Below are 20,508 nucleotides of genomic sequence, written 5' to 3'. Positions count from 1 at the left end.
AAGCTCTGTTCTTTTTATTTAGTAGGGCTTTTAGGTCTTTTGTGACCACAGTTTGCTGTTAGGAAAACAGTGCATTGTCTTTTTTCGGGACTGCGTTATCCACACAAAACATGATTTACTCTGTGATACAGTGACTGAGTCCTTCAATGTCCTCACCATGTGACTTGCAAAGCATGTCTCAGTCAGTGTTCTCAAATGTTTCCTGTGGCGTCCTCGGCCTGTGTTTGTTCATACCTGTGTGGTCCTGGTTGTGACTGAGAGCCACTGACCAATGCGTTTATATGTGGGTATGAGCTGTACCAAATTAGGCTGCAAAGCAGCAGCGTTATATACCTTTTTAACATTGACATATAACAGCCCCAGGGTTCTGCTTTTCTTTGTTGTATAGTCCATAAACTGGAAAAAACAGGTGAGGGAGGAAAGTCAAACATGGATAAAGACCCCAGAAGTTGTGATGAAAGCACTGGGATGGTTGATAGTGGGTTTGCTTGCCACAAAATATACTGCTTTCAGAGTGGATGATGCAAACTGCTAACACATGTGAAACCTCCCTCAGATTATAACAAGGCTGTAATCCCATTGGGAGAAGCTCAACATTGGGGTCGCATACCTGTGATTTAATTGTAATGTGTCCAGGGTCGCACAAGTTTTCATTCACAAAAATGGCAAGTACACCTCCTTTCTTCCTACCGCTTTCCCTCTTGCTTCTCTCCATCCATATTGTTGTGAGCTGGAGTCAAAGAAAGAATGAAAAAGGATATGAAGCCTCCAAAAAGATCTACTAAATCAGGACCTTCAATGACCTACCTAGAGGAGTCTTATTGTAAATCAGCTAGTCCCCAACCACTACCTGCTGGCTTCTTCGAACACACACCCAAAGTTCAAAATACAAAGAAAGTCCCAAAATATAACTCAGAAATGATTCATATGTAAGAGAAACCATCAAGCTCTGGCTTGCAGTGAAAGGTTTCACAAGAAATATTTTGAAAGTGTTTATTTAGCAAAAAATAGGACAATGGAAAAATTTTTCAAAAACGGATTTGCCTAAAATGGCAGTCCACAGCAAGTCCCAAAACACAATCCACAAGCAAAATTCAATACCAGAAGTGAGAAATAAAATAAAATAAAATCAACAATTAAACAACAAGTGGCAATGCACATAAGCCAAGGAATAAACCGTGACTGAAACATAACACATTTAATGAAAAACTAGAACTGTACACTGGAACACATAACTGGATCAAGAGTATAATGAACCAAGCTATACTTTTTGGTTTATATTTAAAGAAACTGCATTTAAATAACGTAAAAGTTAGTTGTGAGCACTTATATTGTATCCATAAACAAAGTGTGGTTTAAAAATATTAGTTTATTCTAAACAATTTAACATACAGTATAAGATATGTTTTTCTACATATTTTAAAATCCCACCTCAAATTCCACCTAATCTAATTTGGGGTAATGTAGGGCTGAAATTTATCCTAGCTGCACTGGGCACTAGGCATGAAACAGCAATGAATATGGCACCAGTCCTTTGCAGAGCTCATCCACGTATACACCTATGCTGGGACAAGTGAAAAGTTGTCAATTAACCTAACTTGCAAACCTTTTGAAAGAAGAAGGAAAACTGGGGTACCCAGAGGGAAATTCAACCACACACACTGAGAATGTGCAGTCTGTACACAGACAATGTCTGGGCATAGAATTCGATCCCATGAGGTGGTAGTACTATCCAGTGTATCTGTGATATTTCAGTATTTTTGGAGTAAATTTACAGTATTGTATATCCTATAAGTAATCTCATATTTATCTAGCTTTTGACTTTGCAGTGGTGTTTTGCTGCTGTGTTTTGTATGAGAACTGTATGTTGAAGTTACTGTATTAGAATCTTGCTATTTTGCTTAATTGATTGAGATAGCACTATAGAAGCTATTGTTTTAATTTAACATTTGCTCCTAATTTTTTAGCTGTCACTATAGAATTCTGCAGTGTTTATAAATTGACAAAAAACCCTAATCTTCTAGAATCTGCTTTTTCCAGTTCAGGGCTAAGGTGAGAAATACATGCATGCATTTATTCAAACCATGATGTAAAGACAGTAGTGTGTGTAAACAGGACAAGCATCTGTAATCATTCATAACTAGTGTCTACTAGGTTTGAGAAAGAAAACTGCAGCTGCCCCAGGTAATATATATTGTAAACAGGACATTGAACCTAAATGAGAGAGTTTAGGTGTCTTTGTGAGTGTGGTCTGAAACAAGGTTGACACCTAATCCAGGGTTGTTTCCTGCCATGCAACCAATGCTGCTGAGATAGACACTGGCTTCCTATGTCCCAGAATTGTGGTTATTAGATGATTGGAAAGATGAAATCAATTAACACTTGAAGAAGCTGGATATTGTAAGAGGCACTGTTTTGTTAAAGGAACAATTTTGCACACTATAGCAAAGGTATCTGACCACTATGTTGTATGCAGTCTCTGTCCACAGTGGCTTCATCTTTCAGATGCTTTCAAAATCTTTTCAGAGATACAATCTACCATTATATTATAAAGAACAGCAAAGACAGCGTAAGCGCCATAGAGCATAAAGACCTTTGTTTGAAAATACTAATAGGGAATGTTCTAAAATTTAGTAGTGGAGTCTTCACCCTTGATTTTAATATAACAATAGAGAAGCTTTCAGGAAGCTAAGTTCTTTATTCAGAAATGGTTCTTGCCCTTGTTTGGTAAGATTATTGGGGATGTTAATGGTTTTTACAATTATATTCTATGTCAGTTGCTGTCTGCTGATAGTTTATGTAAAACTGCAGTTGGACTGAAAATTGAAGAAATCATACCAAAACTGCTTCTACATCTGAAATACACTAATAGCTGCTGAAACGGTTTTAAACACAATTATTATATTATTATTATTATTATTATTATTATAACCAAAATTTCACAAAACATATAAAGGTAGAAAAAATGTTTCTTCTTTAAACTATGCAGAAAAGGAGGGAAATTTTAAAAATAGTAAATTAGATTATCCTTGGCCTTTGTCATTATTAAGAAGGAATGGATAAATAATAAATTAACTACAGCTTGCCTTGAACAGATGGATACCTTAATTAACTAAGTGTCAAGATGTAGACTCTAGATATTTGTGCTTTTCTGTTACAGGAATAGAGGGCTTTAAACCAAGAAGAGGACAGCATACAGGGACAGGATATACAGCCAGTATGAGGCCAGCTTTATATTACAATTCCATCTTGGACCAACATGACAATAAAACTCTGGGGTATGTAGACATTACAGAAAAGACTGATATGTTTTAAGAAGTGGAATCTGAGTTCTAAGTAGAAATTAAACAGATTTAAAAAAAAAAAAAAAAAAAGATATCATATGTAACTAAAGAAGCTATTATCCTTACTTGGTAAATATATTTTTCAAATGAAGCAGTGTGGCCAGAATAGAAGACAATATTGTATTCCAATGTGTGTGCATTTGTTAAGTTAACTGATAAATTTTAAACTTTGCTTAAAAAGAGTATGTTTAAGGGTATGTACTGTGAAAATCTGATGTTTCCTTGTCTTACTTCTTATAACTTCATACAATGTATTGGAATGGACAATACTGTATTTATTGTAAATTGCGAGTTTTCTAGATTATTCTACTATACATGGATGCTTTGCATTTTTATCTACATTTATCACAAATCTGTGTCCTCCATGAAGTGCCGCAGAGCAGAATACATGCTCTGTGGGAGGGTGGGGGAGAGAAATAATAACTCTTGCATTTTGCACTAATGGAATGTCACTATTTAAAAAGCAGCTTCATGTTTGCTAGTTGCCCTTATTGTAATATGGGCTCAGTTCATTGCTCAGATTAAGTTATGAAAACCATACAATGCCGCAAATTTCCTTTTTGTGTTAATGTTTTTTTTTTTTTGTTGACAAAATCCAGTTATATTTTATGTATTTACACCCACACCTTACTAAAATTGAATGTAGCACCTCATCAGTCAATTAATGGCTTCCAAGACAATGAGCATGATGGAGTGAAGTCTGGCTGAGATATTCCTGACCAGTTGGCCAGTTGTCTGAGAAATGACAACAGGTAGCCTGTATAAACTAAACTAATGAAAAAAACTAAAAGTTCAGCCCAAATGCACAGCATTTACCCTATTAAAAGGAAAGCAAAATACAGTCTGTACATAATTTGCATCACTTTTGAGGTTTGATGCGTTTGTCATGTCAACACGCATTATAGTAATGGCACAGTGATGTGAATTATTATACATGTGAGTTATCATTTAGCTGGTTTGCCTACACTTCCCTACTTGATCAAGAGTGTCCCCAAGATATCTCATTATATTCATGCAAATATTCTAAAAACAGTGGAGCCCACTGTATTAGTGATTATTATTCTACACATTTTTACATGAAACATAAATAACAAAGATAAAAAAGCAGGACTCAAACAACAATACTGCTGACTTGGACATGTTGGACTTGCTACCATATGCACTTTTTAGCAGATGTTGTAGATTGAAAATTAAGATCACAAACATGCAATATATTATTATAGATTTATCAGATTTTCTTCATTTTTAAATTCACATTTTGACAAGGCTGAATTTTTGTGGGCCTCAAAGCAATGAGACTAATCCTTAGGGTTTTTTGCAATACCTAGGAATTTCTTGTCAGTTAGTGAGCTAATGAATCATTTAGGGATGGTAGCTTTATATAGATTTGATATCCCTTTCTCATTCAGTTATAGTGGGTAGGTTAGGATTCTTTGTGTAAAATATGTTGACCAGTAAGAAATGTAATATAATAAATTATTTAAAAAATGTCACTGCAGACTCATCTAGTACCTTTAAAAGTTTAGGATGAATTATGAATTCATCCATCCATTCATTATCCAACCCGCTATATCCTTACTACAGGGTCACGGGGGTCTGCTGGAGCCAATCCCAGCCAACTCAGGGCACAAGGCAGGAAACAAATCCCGGGCAGGTTGCCAGCCCACTGCAGATTATGAATTCAGTATTCAATGAAAAATAATATATTTTCCCCAGTTATTATGTTAGTTTAGGATAATCCCAAATCATATGACATACTTGATCCAGTGCTTAATGTCATTTTGGACACTTATGGTTCCATCCTTTAATAATTCTAATACTGAAAGATGTGCGTTTGAAGACGTATGTCATGCTTTGCATAGATTGACCATGAGTGTATGTAATGAATGAGTGAATCTGGTCCTTGTCCAAAAGATTAATTGCAAAACCTTTTCCCATCATTCCCTACGATTATGTACAGGTGGCCACCATAAAATTAGTTGATAGTATCTATAAATACTTTGAAATAATCTCTCTCATCACTAGCTAAAATAAATTTTAATGTAAATGCTGATGGGAGGTTTGTGTAAGAGCCAATCTTAGTTAAAGTTAATGTAAAAGTCATATAGTGCCTGGTAATTTCAAAAAGTATCATTTTATCATTGTTACTTAGATTGTAGTATACTCTTTTAGCTCCTGTAAGTTAAAATAAAATAGAACATTCTTAACTATTCCTGTAAAAAACAGTGTGCTCATTAAGCTAGTTAGTAGATAGTCTCACTTCTAGAAGTGTGGACTGTTAGATTTGCTTACCAGTAGAACAGTTGCATACAGTGTTTGATGACCATCTCCTGATCTTCATACAAACCTTTAAAGAATATATGAACATTTGAAAGTATAACTGTATAACCAAATACAGAGAGAAATGAAATAAGATAAGTGAGCCTTAAACAGAACTTTCTTAAAACAATTATTTTTCTTTTCTTTATAATATCAATTTTTTCTTTATTTCTGTGTAAACTGTTTGCTTTGATTTTTATTAAAATTTTTCAAACAAAGATATTTGAATCATGGAATTATTTGAAAACTTGTCACACTATTGCCTGAATTGTTTTGTGAAGTAACCTAAAGCTGCAGAACCTTAGAAATTTTGGACAAATGCAGCTACACTTAGGGGGCTCTGCCCTAGGTACTAAAATGTCTGCTAAATAAAGTAGAGTGGTTCAGCAGATTAAATTTATTCAAGAGCAGAAGAGGGTAAAAGCTGATCAGATAATAACCTAGAAATAAAACATTGTGAAATTTACTCTAACATGTACAGGTAAAATTATGTTACAACGAATATCTTTACAACTAAATTTTCATTACAATGAAGTATTTTTATGGTCCCAACAGTTTCCCCATATGACACGAGTCTATAGAAATCTTGTTACTACAAAATACATTCAGCAGATACTTTCATTACAACGAAGTGCCAAAAAGACCCTGAAATGGCTGAATGAATCATCAACAAAGCAGTTAGTTCTGTGGTCATAGCTCAGTTGTGCACAACGATCCCCCAAACAAATACACTGTAAATTTTTTTTTTCTTTCTTCAATCTTTCCTCATACTGTTTTTTTGCTGTTTATTTTCATTGACAACATTTGAAAAACATCCATTGGAATTTAACTCATTGTCACCCTCCTACAGAAATTGCAAACACGAAAAAAAGATAACAGTTCATATCTCGATTCCAGCAAAAAGTAAAAAGATGTTGCCAGTGAATTTAGAATTTCGCCATCGACAATGTCAACTTCGGGATGCACTTCAGCATGTCATTCCCAATTTTTGCACAGCAGTTCTTCAGCCATTGGATTTGAGCATCCTTCAGCACACTTAAAGTGTATTATCGTAAGGAAATGCTGAGAAACATTCTCATCTGCATAACTTGTAGACAGGAGGAGATTAAAATTAACATGAAAGAAGCTATTGAAATGATTGCCAATGCCTGGACACAAGTTAAAGAAAGTGACAAATCTCATTACTATGAAATTTTCTTTACAACAGAATATTTTTAGGTCCGTGGCAGTTTAATGTAACAGAATTTTACCTGTAGTTTTATTTTTCTCAAAATCTCTTGAAAACTTTAAGGAAAAAGTATGATTTGCGGGCAACTACTGTATATTGAAATGCTGGCCTATATATTGAGTATTGCATGAATTGAATCACATACACAATGGTTTACATGCATATATAGTATGTACACAAGCAAATAAACCTGACTGTTTATTCTTGTATTTGCATACATTGTTAGATCTGCTGTGTCTATGTGAAAACACTGCAAGTGAGCAGCCTTCCAGCGCTGTGCGCTTCACTCATGGCTTGTTCAATCTATAATGTGCTATTTTGCATGTTCTCCTTTCCCCATGTCAAACTGATGTTGCTATATCAGACACCTTGCACACTGTACTGAACTGCATCAAGCATTAGAAGTAAGGACTGAACATAACTGTTGATGAGCAGTTATTTCCGTTGAAATGTCAATGTTGTTTCATTGAGTTCCAGTCAAGCAAACATAACAATTTTGGTATTAAATTTTGAATAGCTGCTGGTATAAATAACAAATATATGCTAATTATTTGGAGAAAGATAACAATAGATTATCAGGGTAAGGCAGTCATTGATTCTGGTCATGTACAGTAACTCATTGAAATTTTCACAGGCAATGGGAAATGTCACTGCTAATGATATTTTCAAATCATTTTCCATGGTAAATAAGCTACTTGTCTAAAAGACAAGTCTGTTTCATATCCAATTGTAAAAACTGAAACATGAGCTGCCACACAACTTTGGTAACACAAGAGATGGTCTAGGGCACAGACATTGATGAAGTGCCAATACATTTGCAACAAAATAAGAGTAAATAAAGTGCCACCGTTTTTAGTACAGGAGCTGCTTAGACTGTGAAAATGAGTGTGGACAGTACTATATTCAGCCCATCATGACACTTGCTGTTTACCTACATATTCTGCGAAATATGTATTTATAGAGAAAAACATTTGTTTTTGCTTAATTTATTCATTTGTTTCAAGCAGATTGGAAAGGTAGTAAGGGAACAAACATTATTAGGACCAGCAGTGACAACAAAAGGATTCAGACACCACTTTGCTTATGTAATGGGCAAAAGTGAGTTTTGTTAAGAAAAGGACACGTCTGTGTATTGCTTTTAGGAAAAGCTTGTAAATAGCAAATGTACAGTAACAGCCAAGTCATGAGGGGGCAATAGGCACCATTTCTTTAAGACTGGTATGATAAGTGAAAAGGCAAATTTCCTGAGTATCTGTTACAGGTTATTGTTGATTGGTATGGCATATACATTTACCTGTCTTGCAAAAGAGACTCCTTCTTTGAAGATCAGACTACTATGATTGATATCTCATCAATATACAATATTGTGATACAGAACTGCCTTCCTCCTTTGAAAATTAACGAGTTCTAGGGACATTGGTTTCTAATGAGCATATAATAGTATACGTACTTCTTGGTAGCTGACAACAATGCTATTATTTAATCAAAGAAATTGTATTTACACTAGATATTCTTTTGGGTAAATCAGAATAAAAAAAGAAAGTATGGTCAGAGACTCTGAGCTGCTGCCTGCTTCTTTAATGTTTTTGGCACCATACAGTATTGCTGTGGCTATACCCTGTAGCAACAGTGGCTTGTACCTTGCCCATGTACCCCTATACCAGAGGCCAGTAATAGTAGCCTTGTTGATTGTAATACTGAGAAAATGCACAGTGTTACTAGTGTTGAAGTAAATGTGATAGTATGAACTACGAAGATCTAATTTAGTAAATATATGCATCTTACGTCAGGCTTTGTGCTAGCAGCAGCCTTTTTACAGAAGCTCTGTATTTTTCACTGTTTTTCTTTTTTGGTTAACGTATTTACTAGTTACTAGTCTTATTTAAAATTAGAATTGATCTGGCTCCTGGCTTGTCACTGATAGTAGCTGCTAGAAATGGGCTAAATGGATTTTAAATGGATTTCAGATTTACTGATGAACTGCAATGCATGCAGACCCAGGCATAGGCTTGTCGAGACTGCACTTCAAACAGGCTGCAAACTTGGATGGAGTTGTGAAGAGGACCCAAAGGCTGCCTTCAATCTACACCACCTGAAACTGAGAAAATGAAAGTGGGTTTATTAAATACTCCTGTAATCACCTACTGGTATTGTGATCACAAATGCCTAAGCAGCTCAGTTGCATTTTTTTTGCAGGAGGCGTTTGTCTACAGGTGGAGAGGGAGACATGGTGGCACGAGAATAGAAGCAAACCAAAAAGGTTTCAGAATTGTCTACCATTTAATGTAATGGGAAATGTTTGATCGCTGTCAAAAAAGATGGATGATCTCTCTGCACTTATAACACACCATAGAGTATTAAAGTATTGTAGCATTTTTAGCTTTATGGAGAACTGGCTTAAACCTGATATACCTGACACTGTATTAATGCTGGATGGATTTAATCCTATATGAGCAGACAGAGACCTTGGGCCTCATGTATAAATGGTGTGAACGCACAAAAACGTTGCGTACGCCCATTTCCACGCTCACATCACGATGTATAAAAACTAAACTTGGCATAAAGCCAAGCACATTTTCACGCTAGCTCAATTGCTTATGTGCCCAAATTCCCCACTCGGTTTTGCAAACTGGCTCACCCAGCGTCAAAGCAGTGCTACTGTTCCTGTGTGGGTTACCTTTGGTTTTTAGATTTACATCCCTGATGCGGCTTTATCAAATGCACTGAAATTAGCCACATATCGTTTATTAGTTTAAGGCATCTCATGGTAATCAACCAGTAACCATATAATAGTGTACCGAATGGCCAAACTATTCTAAATACCATCACTGCTTTAGTTTTGTTATTCCCAGTGCACCACTGAGTATTTAACCCACTGTATCTGTGTGTGGAATGACAGCTGATTGGATTATCGGTATACAGCATCTTACACACGCTGTCTCAGTCATGCACACAATCTATTTGAAATGTTCCCATAAAGCAAACGCTTCAGAGCCTTTCTTGTAAGGACCTCGCGGTTCAGAAACAGTTTCATCCCAAATGCCCTAAACACACTCATTCAGTCCATCAATTGTTCCTGGTTGAACTGTTTGTACTTATAAGTACAATCACCTCACTGTACACTTGCACTACAATTATAATATTGCACATCCTGAGTCACTTTATAAAGCGGGTATTTACATATGATGACAACTGGCTTCTAAGCCAATTTAGATTTCCAAGCGCTATCTTCTTGGAGCTCTTGGTATCATTTTTATGATGGAATCCATTAAAGCATGTTTATTACATTATACAGATAAGTTTTAAACTTCATTTAAAAAATGTATATTGTTAATAATTAAACATGTGAGGACAAGGTGGCTCAGCGCTAGCGACAAGGTGGCACCCTGTTCAGGGATTGTTCCTGCCTCGCTTTCTGTATGCTTTCTGGGATTGGCGTGACCCTGAATGGATAGATGGATGGAGTAATTAAACATGTACTACAAAGACATTTCAGTGTTTCATAAAAGCTTTGAAGAATCGGCGTTCTAAGCTTACAGATGGCTTTGGCATCTATGATAGAGCTGATCATGTGGCGAGTGGTTACTTGGAGAAAGAAAAGGAAGGATAGGAATAGGAGGTTAGTACGTTTGAGAGAAACAGTACTGCTGCAGTAAATTATTTCATCAAAGGCCACCGTGTTCCCATGTTTAATACATGCTTTAATTCCTATCATTATGAAAATGATATCAAGTATACATCTTAATATTTAAATTGTTCAGAGAGCTGTAATATGATGAATGTTATGTATTCTGTGTCCTGTCAGCAGAAGAGAAAGCCCCTTTAAGAAGCACTTAATGATTCAAACACATACAGCACATAAAAGAACACATAGAAAGAAGCATTTAACGTGCTACTTTAGTTACGATGGGATCTGAGAAACTAGTAAATTAAACTATTTTAAGATGAAGTTTACTGCGGTGGGATGGCATCCTGCCCGTGGTTTGTTTCCTGCCTTGCACCCTGTGTTGGCTGGGATTGGCTCCAGCAGACCCCTATGACCCTGTAGTTAGGATATAGCGGGTTGGATAATGGATGGATAGATGGAAGATGAAGTTTATGATGTTCTACTTTGATGACAAAATAAAGTACATGATTAAAGTTGAAATTTCGAAATTAAAGTTGACATTTGGACATTTTTTTCAATTGTGTCCCTATTTTGTTTTTCTCTTCTCTGTACTCTAATACGCTTCCATATGACACTCAGATAGCGGGCTACAACTCGGCTTTTTACTGCGACTTTCATATCTGACCACCACTGATTTATTTCGACACTTTCTGACTTTCTGAACTTGAACTTTCGTGTTTCTCCGTCACTCTGTTACTCGGATCAACTTCCTTTTGTTGTTTATATCACTGCTTTAACCAACAAATAGTACAGTTTTCTTTGCCTCCACTTAGTATTCGCTGAAATTCTATTTACCCCGTGCTTTTGACATTGTATTTTCACAGAATGCTGAACTTAAGAGCTATTTATATTGATTTGCATATTCAAAGAGGCATAATTCTGGGAGGAGTTGGGGAGTGGCAGCAGGTGCATGTGCATTACTTTTCACGCTGACCGGGATTTAAGGAATGGAAGAACGTGGAAGTTGGTGTACACACAGATTTATGCATCTGGATTTTTTTGTGCGTACACACATTTACGTTTTTGTCTTTATGCCATGTTTTAGTGTGAACTTTATGTACGGTGTTATGCATTAGGCCCCTGGCATGGAAAAAAGACAGGAGGGGGACTGATTATCAACATGAATGAGGAATAGGGTAAAAGGGAGCATGTTACAGTAAAAGTAGTTTTTAATTTAGACATTGAAATTCTGGCTGTTGGAATTTGTCTGCATTATTTGCCCAGGGAGATAAATTACAATATCCTTATTAATGTTTATATTCCTCCCTCTGCAAAAGGTGACCTAACACCAGAAATGATTAATTTTGTCATTTCTATCAGTTTGTGATGTGTTCCGCTTTAGAAAATAACAAGATGGACTTTCTGTACTAAAATGTAAAAGATGCCTTTAAGTGTAATCATTAATGACAGACTTGGACTGGTCTCAGGACACAGAGAAACTGTATAAGAAAGGACAGAGCAGACTCTTTTTCCTTGGTAGACTGCATTCCTTTAATGTGGGAAGTGACATCCTCCACATTGTCTATAACTCAGTGATGGCCAGTGTGATTTTCTATGCTGTGGTGGGTTGGGCCGGCGACATCACTTCAAAAGAGGCCCACCAAATCAACAGACTAATTAAAAGGGCAAGCTCAGTTATAGGATGCACTGTGGACCCCCTGGAGGCAGTTTTGCTTTAATACTGCACATCCGTTCTGTGATGCATTGAGTACTTTCAGCCAACAAATTATTCAACAGAAATGTGTTTCAAGAAACTCTACTGGGGCTTCTTTATATCAACAAGAATATGCCTGCATAATGACTTACTACAACTGTGGCAGCCAAATCAGAACTTTTCTTTCTTGTGAATTTTTCTTGCCTTATAGTAAAAAGTCAAGCAAAATGACATCTATCTAGGAACATAAGACTTGATTAAGTAATCTTGAGATAACTGGAAGGGTATTATTGTAATTTTGTTTAGTTTCCTGTAATCAATGTCAAAATGTAACCCTCCATTCTTTTTCACAATAAAGAAACAGTGAACACCCACTGCACTACTGAGTGGTCTAACAAAACCTGTTGTTGATTCTCTTTTATCTGAGTTTGTAAGAATAGAAATTCCCCTTGTCTAACATCATCTTATACAGTGTCTTAGTCCTTTATTTCTAAAGCCGGCAATATAATGTCATTCTCCAAAAGAAGCACAAAGCTGAGGTGAGTTTATTGATTTGTTTTTAATATCTTATTTGCTCAACCAGTATAAATTATTTTTTATTAACTAAATGCTCCATTGTAGGATCCATATTGTATAAAGGTCTAAAACCTAATTTAATGAAAAAATATTTTCTATTTGTTTTTCATAGAAATTGTTCTACCACTAGACTAGAAGGCCTTTATTATTATACCTGAGATAAGTCATCAATCTCTAGTTGCACACACCCCACATTCCGTATTTTACACATCTCCAGTGAATTGAAAGTAGTGACAGAGGCAGCTGTTAGACAGTGTTTTCAACAGCAGGAGAGTTGCAAACAGAATGTCAGAGCATTAAGAAAAAGTGAAGTGTCCTTTTATAATAGTGACGGCATTATTGATTATAATTCTAGTGGTTGTGAAGCATATGAAGGAGGTGATTTTGCATAATTGGTAAACTTTGATGCTACTTCTGAATGTGCAAGGTTTATAAAGAGCTTTGAGCAGCTTTCAAAAGTGTAGTTCACAGATCCCTTCAAGATGGTCACTTACAGAATTTCAGATTGTTCATAAGTATTAACAGTTAGATAATTGTGACTGAGTTAAGTAATTGTGGTCAGAAATTGTCCACCAATGCATGTTAAATGAAAATTCCCAGGTGCATATGCTGTCTGTCAGTTGTAACAAGTCGCTGGATTTCTTTGCACTTATTTTATGTATTAATTGTAAATGTCTGATGTTGAAATGTACTGATCAACAAAATATTTTCTTAAAATGTCTCATAAACCATCTTGGATATGGATCACAATGGAAAAGGTTTCAGCTTAATTGTGAAATGTTTGCATTTTGTTGACAAATCTTGCTTATCACTTCACAGAGTACTGAGAAATTATTTTTGAATATATGGTCCTTCTCTACATTTTACATATCCAAGCAGCATATTGTTGTAGACAAAACACAAACTTTACCTCATTAGCTTTATCTCTGTATACTTAACAACAGCCAACGGGTAAAGTGCCTAGCATGTGGAAACTGGTGAAAAACAAAACCTGCTAATGAGTTTTTCTTTTTTAAAATTACTTTAATCTATTTTTAGTTTTAGTTTCATGTTTTTCTTTTATTTTTTATTAATAACTAAAATACCTTATACTGTAAAAATGTTTTAAAATGTTTTTCCTCCATTTTTCTTCTTTCTGGCTCTCAAAACAGATACTTGACTCATCTGACTCTTTTGTTTTTTTTCCTTGGTATTTGACATGGTGTACTGTTTTCTGAAGGCCATTGAGTATAATTCTAAGCTTTGCCTTTGCATGCTCTCTTTCCTTGTCATATCACTCATAAGCTCATATGTTGTTTTATGTCTTTTGCTGATATCCACATTCTCTAATTGGTTTTCCATGGTTCCCTCAGAATGCCTATGAGGGTCCTGAAGGGTGGTTCAAGCTGGGGTCCCCCCACCTAAGTCCATCTCTGTGTAAAATGGTGCTATCTAGACATCACAGGCATCACTAGGTTCTGTAGTGATCAGACAAGTTTCTAACGAAAGATTGCACATTTAGCCTGAAGTTACTGTAATATCAAAATAATGATCTATTTAATCATGCCTAAGGAAGCTGAAATGAGTATCAACCGTGAGGTTACTAGTCATATTTCATATGATGGACCTCATAGTGGGCTTTGCAGTAAGGACATCCAAGAAGTTAAAACTGTAAACAGAAAAGTTGTCATTGTCACATCAGTCCTTACATTTTGTTAATTGTCCTTTGTGAAAGCTCTGCAATTATTGTGCTGTTTTAAAGTAATATAATATACAGTATAATGTACATATTTCCAGAGATAATTGTGTACATTTTTAATTCTACATCTGCCTTAAAGCAACTGTTTTAAGAGATTTATTATTATTATTAACACTACGTTGTGTGCACTTTGCACATGTTTAGTTCACCAGTACTGGTTTATTCTACAAAAATGAAGGCATCTATTTATTGCTTGTGCATTTATTTTGGCATGGCATTTTTGGAGGGGTCACCAGTTGTGAACCTTGCATAGGGCCCCACATGGACTTCTGCTCACAGACTATGAATATGAAACTTTGTGTTAGTAAAGGTGGAAGTTCGCTAATAACATGTGACTGCTTCCGTGGGCTGTTGTAACCCAGATATTGTGGGTATGCCACAGACCATGGACAGTTACCATTTTCAAATGTAGCAATAATATGCTTGAAAGGGAGTAATAACATGTTATTATTTTTATACATTTTGACGTTTTACAAACAGGGCTGAAAAAGTTGAGCAGTAAAACTTATTACAAATTTATCTTTATCAGCTAAATAGTTTCTTCCAGACTATACACTAAGAATCTACTTAAAAAATTACACCATTAGAAACAAATTTGACAAGAACAGGCCATTCAGTCCAAGAAAGCTTGCTAATTATTTCCCTTAATTCCTTCAAAATAACATCAAGTCACACTACTTGGTGAAAAACTTACTCCATGTGTCTAAAGTATTCTAAAGGAAAGCTTCCTAATGTTTATTCAAAATTAACCATTATGTTTCAAAAACTGTGCCCCTGGATTCTTGTTGAACTCATTTTACAGTAAATGTGCTCATTCCTTTCATAATATTAAACACTTAAATCATGTAACCTCTTAATCACAATTTTCTTAAACTGAATAGGTTCAAATATGAATACATTTTATTCATATCTCACACTCTGCAGTCCTGGGATAAGTTTAGGTACTCTTCTCTATGCTTATTTTTTCTAGATTGTTGGTTTTATTCCTATTCAAAGTATTTAAATATACATGAAAATAGCAGCAGCCCTAACACAAACTCCTAAGGGACACCGGTTCTGATAAGGTTCCTTCCTTTATATAACATTGCAGGTGGAAGCTTGCCCATTGCTTCTTTTATTTGTTATTATGAAGAGGGATACATGAATGGTCACAAAGTAAAGACAGAGAGCTGTATTAATAAATAACTGAATATACATAACTGTGCTAAATTAATGCTTGCTTTGATTGGTTCACTAGCTTGCATTCTTTCTGATTGGCTAAAAGACTAGGTGTTTTAGCAGAGAGCAATAACCAGCTTACATATCCCAAAATAAAAGTTTCTACTACATTCTTGGTCCTTACAATACCTTTCAAAACTTTTTAAGTTCCTTTGTTCATGACATCTGACAAGTCTTACAGGACACATGATAGTCAGCCAACTTCTTGAACCATCACCTAGAACCTTCTTGTTCTTTGTTGTTCAATTGACCTTTATCTGGTTTCCTGATATGCTTGAACATGTTTGACATTTATTATCCCTTTAATACATACCAAAATATTGTACACTTTATATACAGTAACTGTAATACCCCTAAATCAATGTGACTCCGAGTCTCATTTTTCAACCACACCTTATCAAATGTGTTCTGAAAATAAAGATAAATAATATAATTTGCACTACTCTAAATAACCTGTTGTTAATTCCTCATAGAATTCTAGCATATTAGTGAAAATCGACCTCTCCCTTTTGAATCCATGCTGGCTGTCCTTAATAATTAATCCTTCTCCTGAATAATTACTCGCATTAATTTACCTGTGATGTTCAATCATCAATTTCATGCAACAAAATAATGTTTGCTAATTTTCAGTGCTTAGGATATCCCCAGTTTGCAATGACTTTCAAAAAGTATGTGTCAAGGGTTTATATTGTGGGAGCCCCTGTACACAGACAGACAGACACCAGATGTCCAAAAATCACACATGTTTAATAACCTTTTATTCTTTATAACACCACGCAATGCATAAAACATCCACAATGCTAAGTCCTGTCATTCTTTCTCTCTCTGTCTCTCTTCTTCTCTTTCTGCCAACCTCACTCCTCCTCCTCTGTTCTCTTCCACCCGACACCGGCTCGACTAATGGAGTGAGGTGGCCTCTTTTATGCTGCCCCGCATGTTCTCCAGGTGCTCCATAATGCTCTTCTGGAAGCACTTCCTGGTGTGGCGGAAGTGCTGCATGAGCACCCAGAAGCATTTCAGGTGTGCCTGGATTGACTTCCGGGTGTAATTGAACTGCTGCACTCCATGGCTCTGTAATCATCCGGGTGCCCCCAGGTCATGGCCATGGGCCTCAACAGGGTTGAGTTTCTAAGCACTGATCTCGTGACCCCTATGCAGACCAGGGCAGCTAGCCTCTCGTGGTCTAGGGGAGGTATTGTCCCTCTCCCGGTCCTTCCAGGTGTTCTGGCTGGGCAGGATCCCCAACCATCCGCCACAATACACACATTCATTAACCTCCTTAAGCACTTAAGGATAAATGTTATCTGATTCTGGTGATTTGCTAGATTTCAGCCAATTTAATGTAGGTATTACTCTTTTGTCTAACATTTCCAAATCTTTTTAGCACCTCCTTGCCATTTCACTGTCTGTATATTTTATTTCCCCCTTGCTATACCCGATACACTTCAGTTCCTCCTTGACTGTGCTTTCAATACTAAAATACAGAAAAAATCCCTTTGGGTCATCTTTCACCTTATATGCAATATTCTTATTTAACTGCCTTTTAGCTTTCCTAATATTATTCAAACTTGTTTCCATTATGCTCTCATGATAAGCCCTAAAGTTAGGATTAGAGTTACTAGTCTTATACAGGTATACCTTATACAGCTGTGTTTTATATTTTTACAGCTTCGTTCTCATCTCCTTACTTACACATTGTGGATTTTAAAGTTTCTTACTAATTCCGTATTTTAGGATGAACTTCTCCTGCATTATATGTAAAATCTCTGCCATTAGCTTTTTCTACGCTTAAAACTTTATTCAAGTTTAGATCCTTTTGGACATTGCGGCATCTAAAGATTTTCTTTAGCAAAGTTTTTTAAAGTTTCAATCTATGTATACGTGCTCTGCTAAAACGCTGAGAATTGTATCGTTCTTCCCCTACACTATTCAACTCTTCAATTCCACCCGGTGGTGTTAAATGTTAACATTATTCAAAGTTATTGTCTGTTTTTACCTGTATTTTTATTACTCTTTAATTTAATATTGTTTTTTGTATCAGTATGCTGCTGCTGGATTATGTGAATTTCCCCTTGGAGATTAATAAAGTATCTATCTATAGTGGTCACTTTACCCTAGCAGTTCAATCACCTCTGCACCCTGAATTTTATCCTGGTTACTACAAAATAGTGAATCTAGATGGGCGTCCTTCCGTGTTAGTGCTTTAACATGCTGTATTTAAAAAACAGTCATTGCTCTGCTATTTGCAAAGTTAACCCAGTTAATATTTCAGTAATTAAAGTCCTTAATAACTATAATATCCCCAACTATACTTGCCTTTTTACTATTTTAAAAAGATGCACATTTAGATTATTGGAGACCTTTTAGCACCTCAGTAATTCAGGATTTGTTGTTTGGAAATGAATGCACATATCAACGCAAAAGCTAAGGTCGTCAGTGACTAAGAACTTCAGTATAATCTCCATGCACATCATTTCCCAGTACAGTATGTCATTTTTGGAAGCAGTCATTCAGAGCCATTCAGCCTCCTGGCTCCAGTTCTTCATCCTGCCGGTAACATGTTGCATGTGTCACACATGTGTGCCAGAGGATCATCTTCCAAGTTTTCCAAAAGTAAGTAATACCACCCAGGGACAAGAGGGGGCACTGCCACTAACAGTCTTGTCTCCATCTTCCCACGCAGCCTTCAGAAACTGCCCCTTGAAGGCACTGAGATAAAAGAAACCCCACCCATCCTGGTCAACAGCATATAAAAGGTGCCAGTAGTTTATACTTAAAGGCATATTTAGCACTTGAAAAGAGAAAGTCCAGAATGTTATTCTTTGAGAAGAACAAAACTCAGACTGATAGAAATTTGTCATAGTTCCTTCCACGTCATATTATTGAAGACATCACATATTATAACTGCAGGTTCAGAATGAATCATTTTTAAAGTGTTGGTGACAGAGACATTTGTGTTGTTGAGTCACCATTTGCAGAGGGAGAAATATAAACATTAATATGTGTCACACACGTGCGAGTTGGAGGCAGTCAAAGAGCCCAAAGGTGAGTGAAATCTCGCGAGACAAGGGTTTATCACGTGGTACTTACCTGAATCTCTTTCTACCTACAGAAAACTGGAAGAAAAATAAACCCATCCATTTTCAGTTCCAAAATGGCCGCGATGACGTCACTTCCGGTTCCACACTCAACTACTCCTGTCTACTCACGATGACGTTGGTTCCGTGGTCCAGCCTCCAATTGTCACTTCCTGCCAACCATTTCCTCTCCCATCATCCCATCTGTTATTTAAACGCCATTTTGTTACAGTTATTCATTCATTCTGTACTGAAAAGTCATTTTGAATCAACCGTATTTTCACTTTGTCTGGACAACAATATATGGGGACGATCCCCAAATCTTTTTCTATTTTGAAAGACTCTTTATTTATTACAATTGGCGTAGCCGGCAGGATTCTTGTTCAACATGACCGAAGAACAGGACCTCAACACTGTACTGAATACAATTATGGGAGATCTACAAACTCTGAAGATTCAGATGGGGGAAACCAGGACCCAATTAGCGGAAACCGAGGCTCGTTCCCGTGCTGGTGCACGGGCGGAGGTAGCTCGGTCACAGCCAATTCAGTTAACCACCTTGACTGAATCAGATGACATCAAGTCTTATTTTTGATTTTGACGTACGCTAAGCGAACGCTGGCGAGGTCGGAGTGGGCGTACCTATTGGCTCCCTATTTGAAGGGAACGGCACAAAGGGCTTGCTACGACTTAACTGAGGAGCAGGTGGCCAATTATGATGCGCTAAAATTGGAGGTGTTCAAACGCTTCAGCGTTTCACCGGAACAACAGGCGAGAGAGTGGAGGGAGTGGCAATTTGATCCAGAAAGGCCGTTAAGAACTCAGGGCTTTGAAGCCTGGGGTAAGGTGTGTCGCTGGCTACGGCCCGACATCAACTCCTCCCACAAAATGGCTGAGCTCCTTGCGTGCGAGACATTCGTACATGCCCTCCCTGACCACATCACCCAACAAGTCCGTAAGCATAATTACGAGGATATGGACACCTTGATCCAAATAGCGGAGCATCATTGGGCAGCCTGTAAATCAGGGCGGTCGGAAAACACCTCTCGCCGAACCCAACAGATATGTGGGGCAGCTCCTGAGCCCCCCCGACAAACTCCCGAACCTGCCGTTCGTAGAAGGGACAGACTAGCCGGTCTCCCTCGCTGTTTCAAGTGTGGGGAGATCGGACATCTGTCCCCGAACTGTGCCTACGAGCCTATGGATTGCTCGGTAGTAAGGGGAGAAAGGTACTGTGCCACAGTGATTAATCCTCTGTCTCTTCCATATACAGGTGCAGTTATTATAAATGGCAGAAAGGTAAGGGCAATGTTTGATTCCGGGAGTAACATTTCCATTGTTGCTACCCGTTACGTATTACCGCAACAGTGGACTAAAGGGAAAACCAGTCTAAAATGTATACATGGGGATATTAAATATTATAAACAGCCAGGTGTGTAATATCAGTAGCTCATAAATTAACCAGTATGGCTATGGCTGTATTACCCGATCCCCCTTTTCCAGTCATATTAGGAAGAGATTGGAATAAAATTAACAGCGGTAATAACGTAACTGCATCTAATAAGAATTTGGGCTTAGTGATGGAGAATAATGCTCCGACTGCCTCCACGTCGTGTCCCTCAGTAGCACGGATCCATACGGGTACCCAGTGCGAAAGTTTTGATGTCCCATCGTCCTCTCGGGAGCT

General features: G+C 36.9%; 1 protein-coding gene and 1 long non-coding RNA gene across 2 annotated transcripts in view; one reads left to right on the top strand and one right to left on the bottom strand.

The window, feature by feature from the left end:
• The window catches only part of ppp1r32 (protein phosphatase 1, regulatory subunit 32), a 135,819-nt gene that overhangs the window by 9,380 nt on the left and 105,931 nt on the right, over window positions 1–20,508 (top strand). Inside the window, exon 2 of the mRNA XM_039764233.1 lies at window positions 3,161–3,278. Coding sequence (XP_039620167.1) covers window positions 3,161–3,278 — 118 coding nt within the window. The remainder of the gene's footprint in view (window positions 1–3,160; window positions 3,279–20,508) is intronic.
• LOC120535984 overlaps window positions 1–20,508 on the bottom strand; it is a 44,552-nt gene that overhangs the window by 6,801 nt on the left and 17,243 nt on the right. Inside the window, exon 2 of the long non-coding RNA XR_005634995.1 lies at window positions 611–730. This is a non-coding gene — a long non-coding RNA (uncharacterized LOC120535984). The remainder of the gene's footprint in view (window positions 1–610; window positions 731–20,508) is intronic.

Source organism: Polypterus senegalus, chromosome 1 (assembly GCF_016835505.1).
Source record: "Polypterus senegalus isolate Bchr_013 chromosome 1, ASM1683550v1, whole genome shotgun sequence".
Classification (NCBI taxonomy): Eukaryota; Metazoa; Chordata; class Cladistia; order Polypteriformes; family Polypteridae; genus Polypterus; species Polypterus senegalus.
The sequence above is the reverse complement of the archived record's forward strand: the minus strand, read 5'-3'. Positions and strand labels throughout refer to the sequence as shown.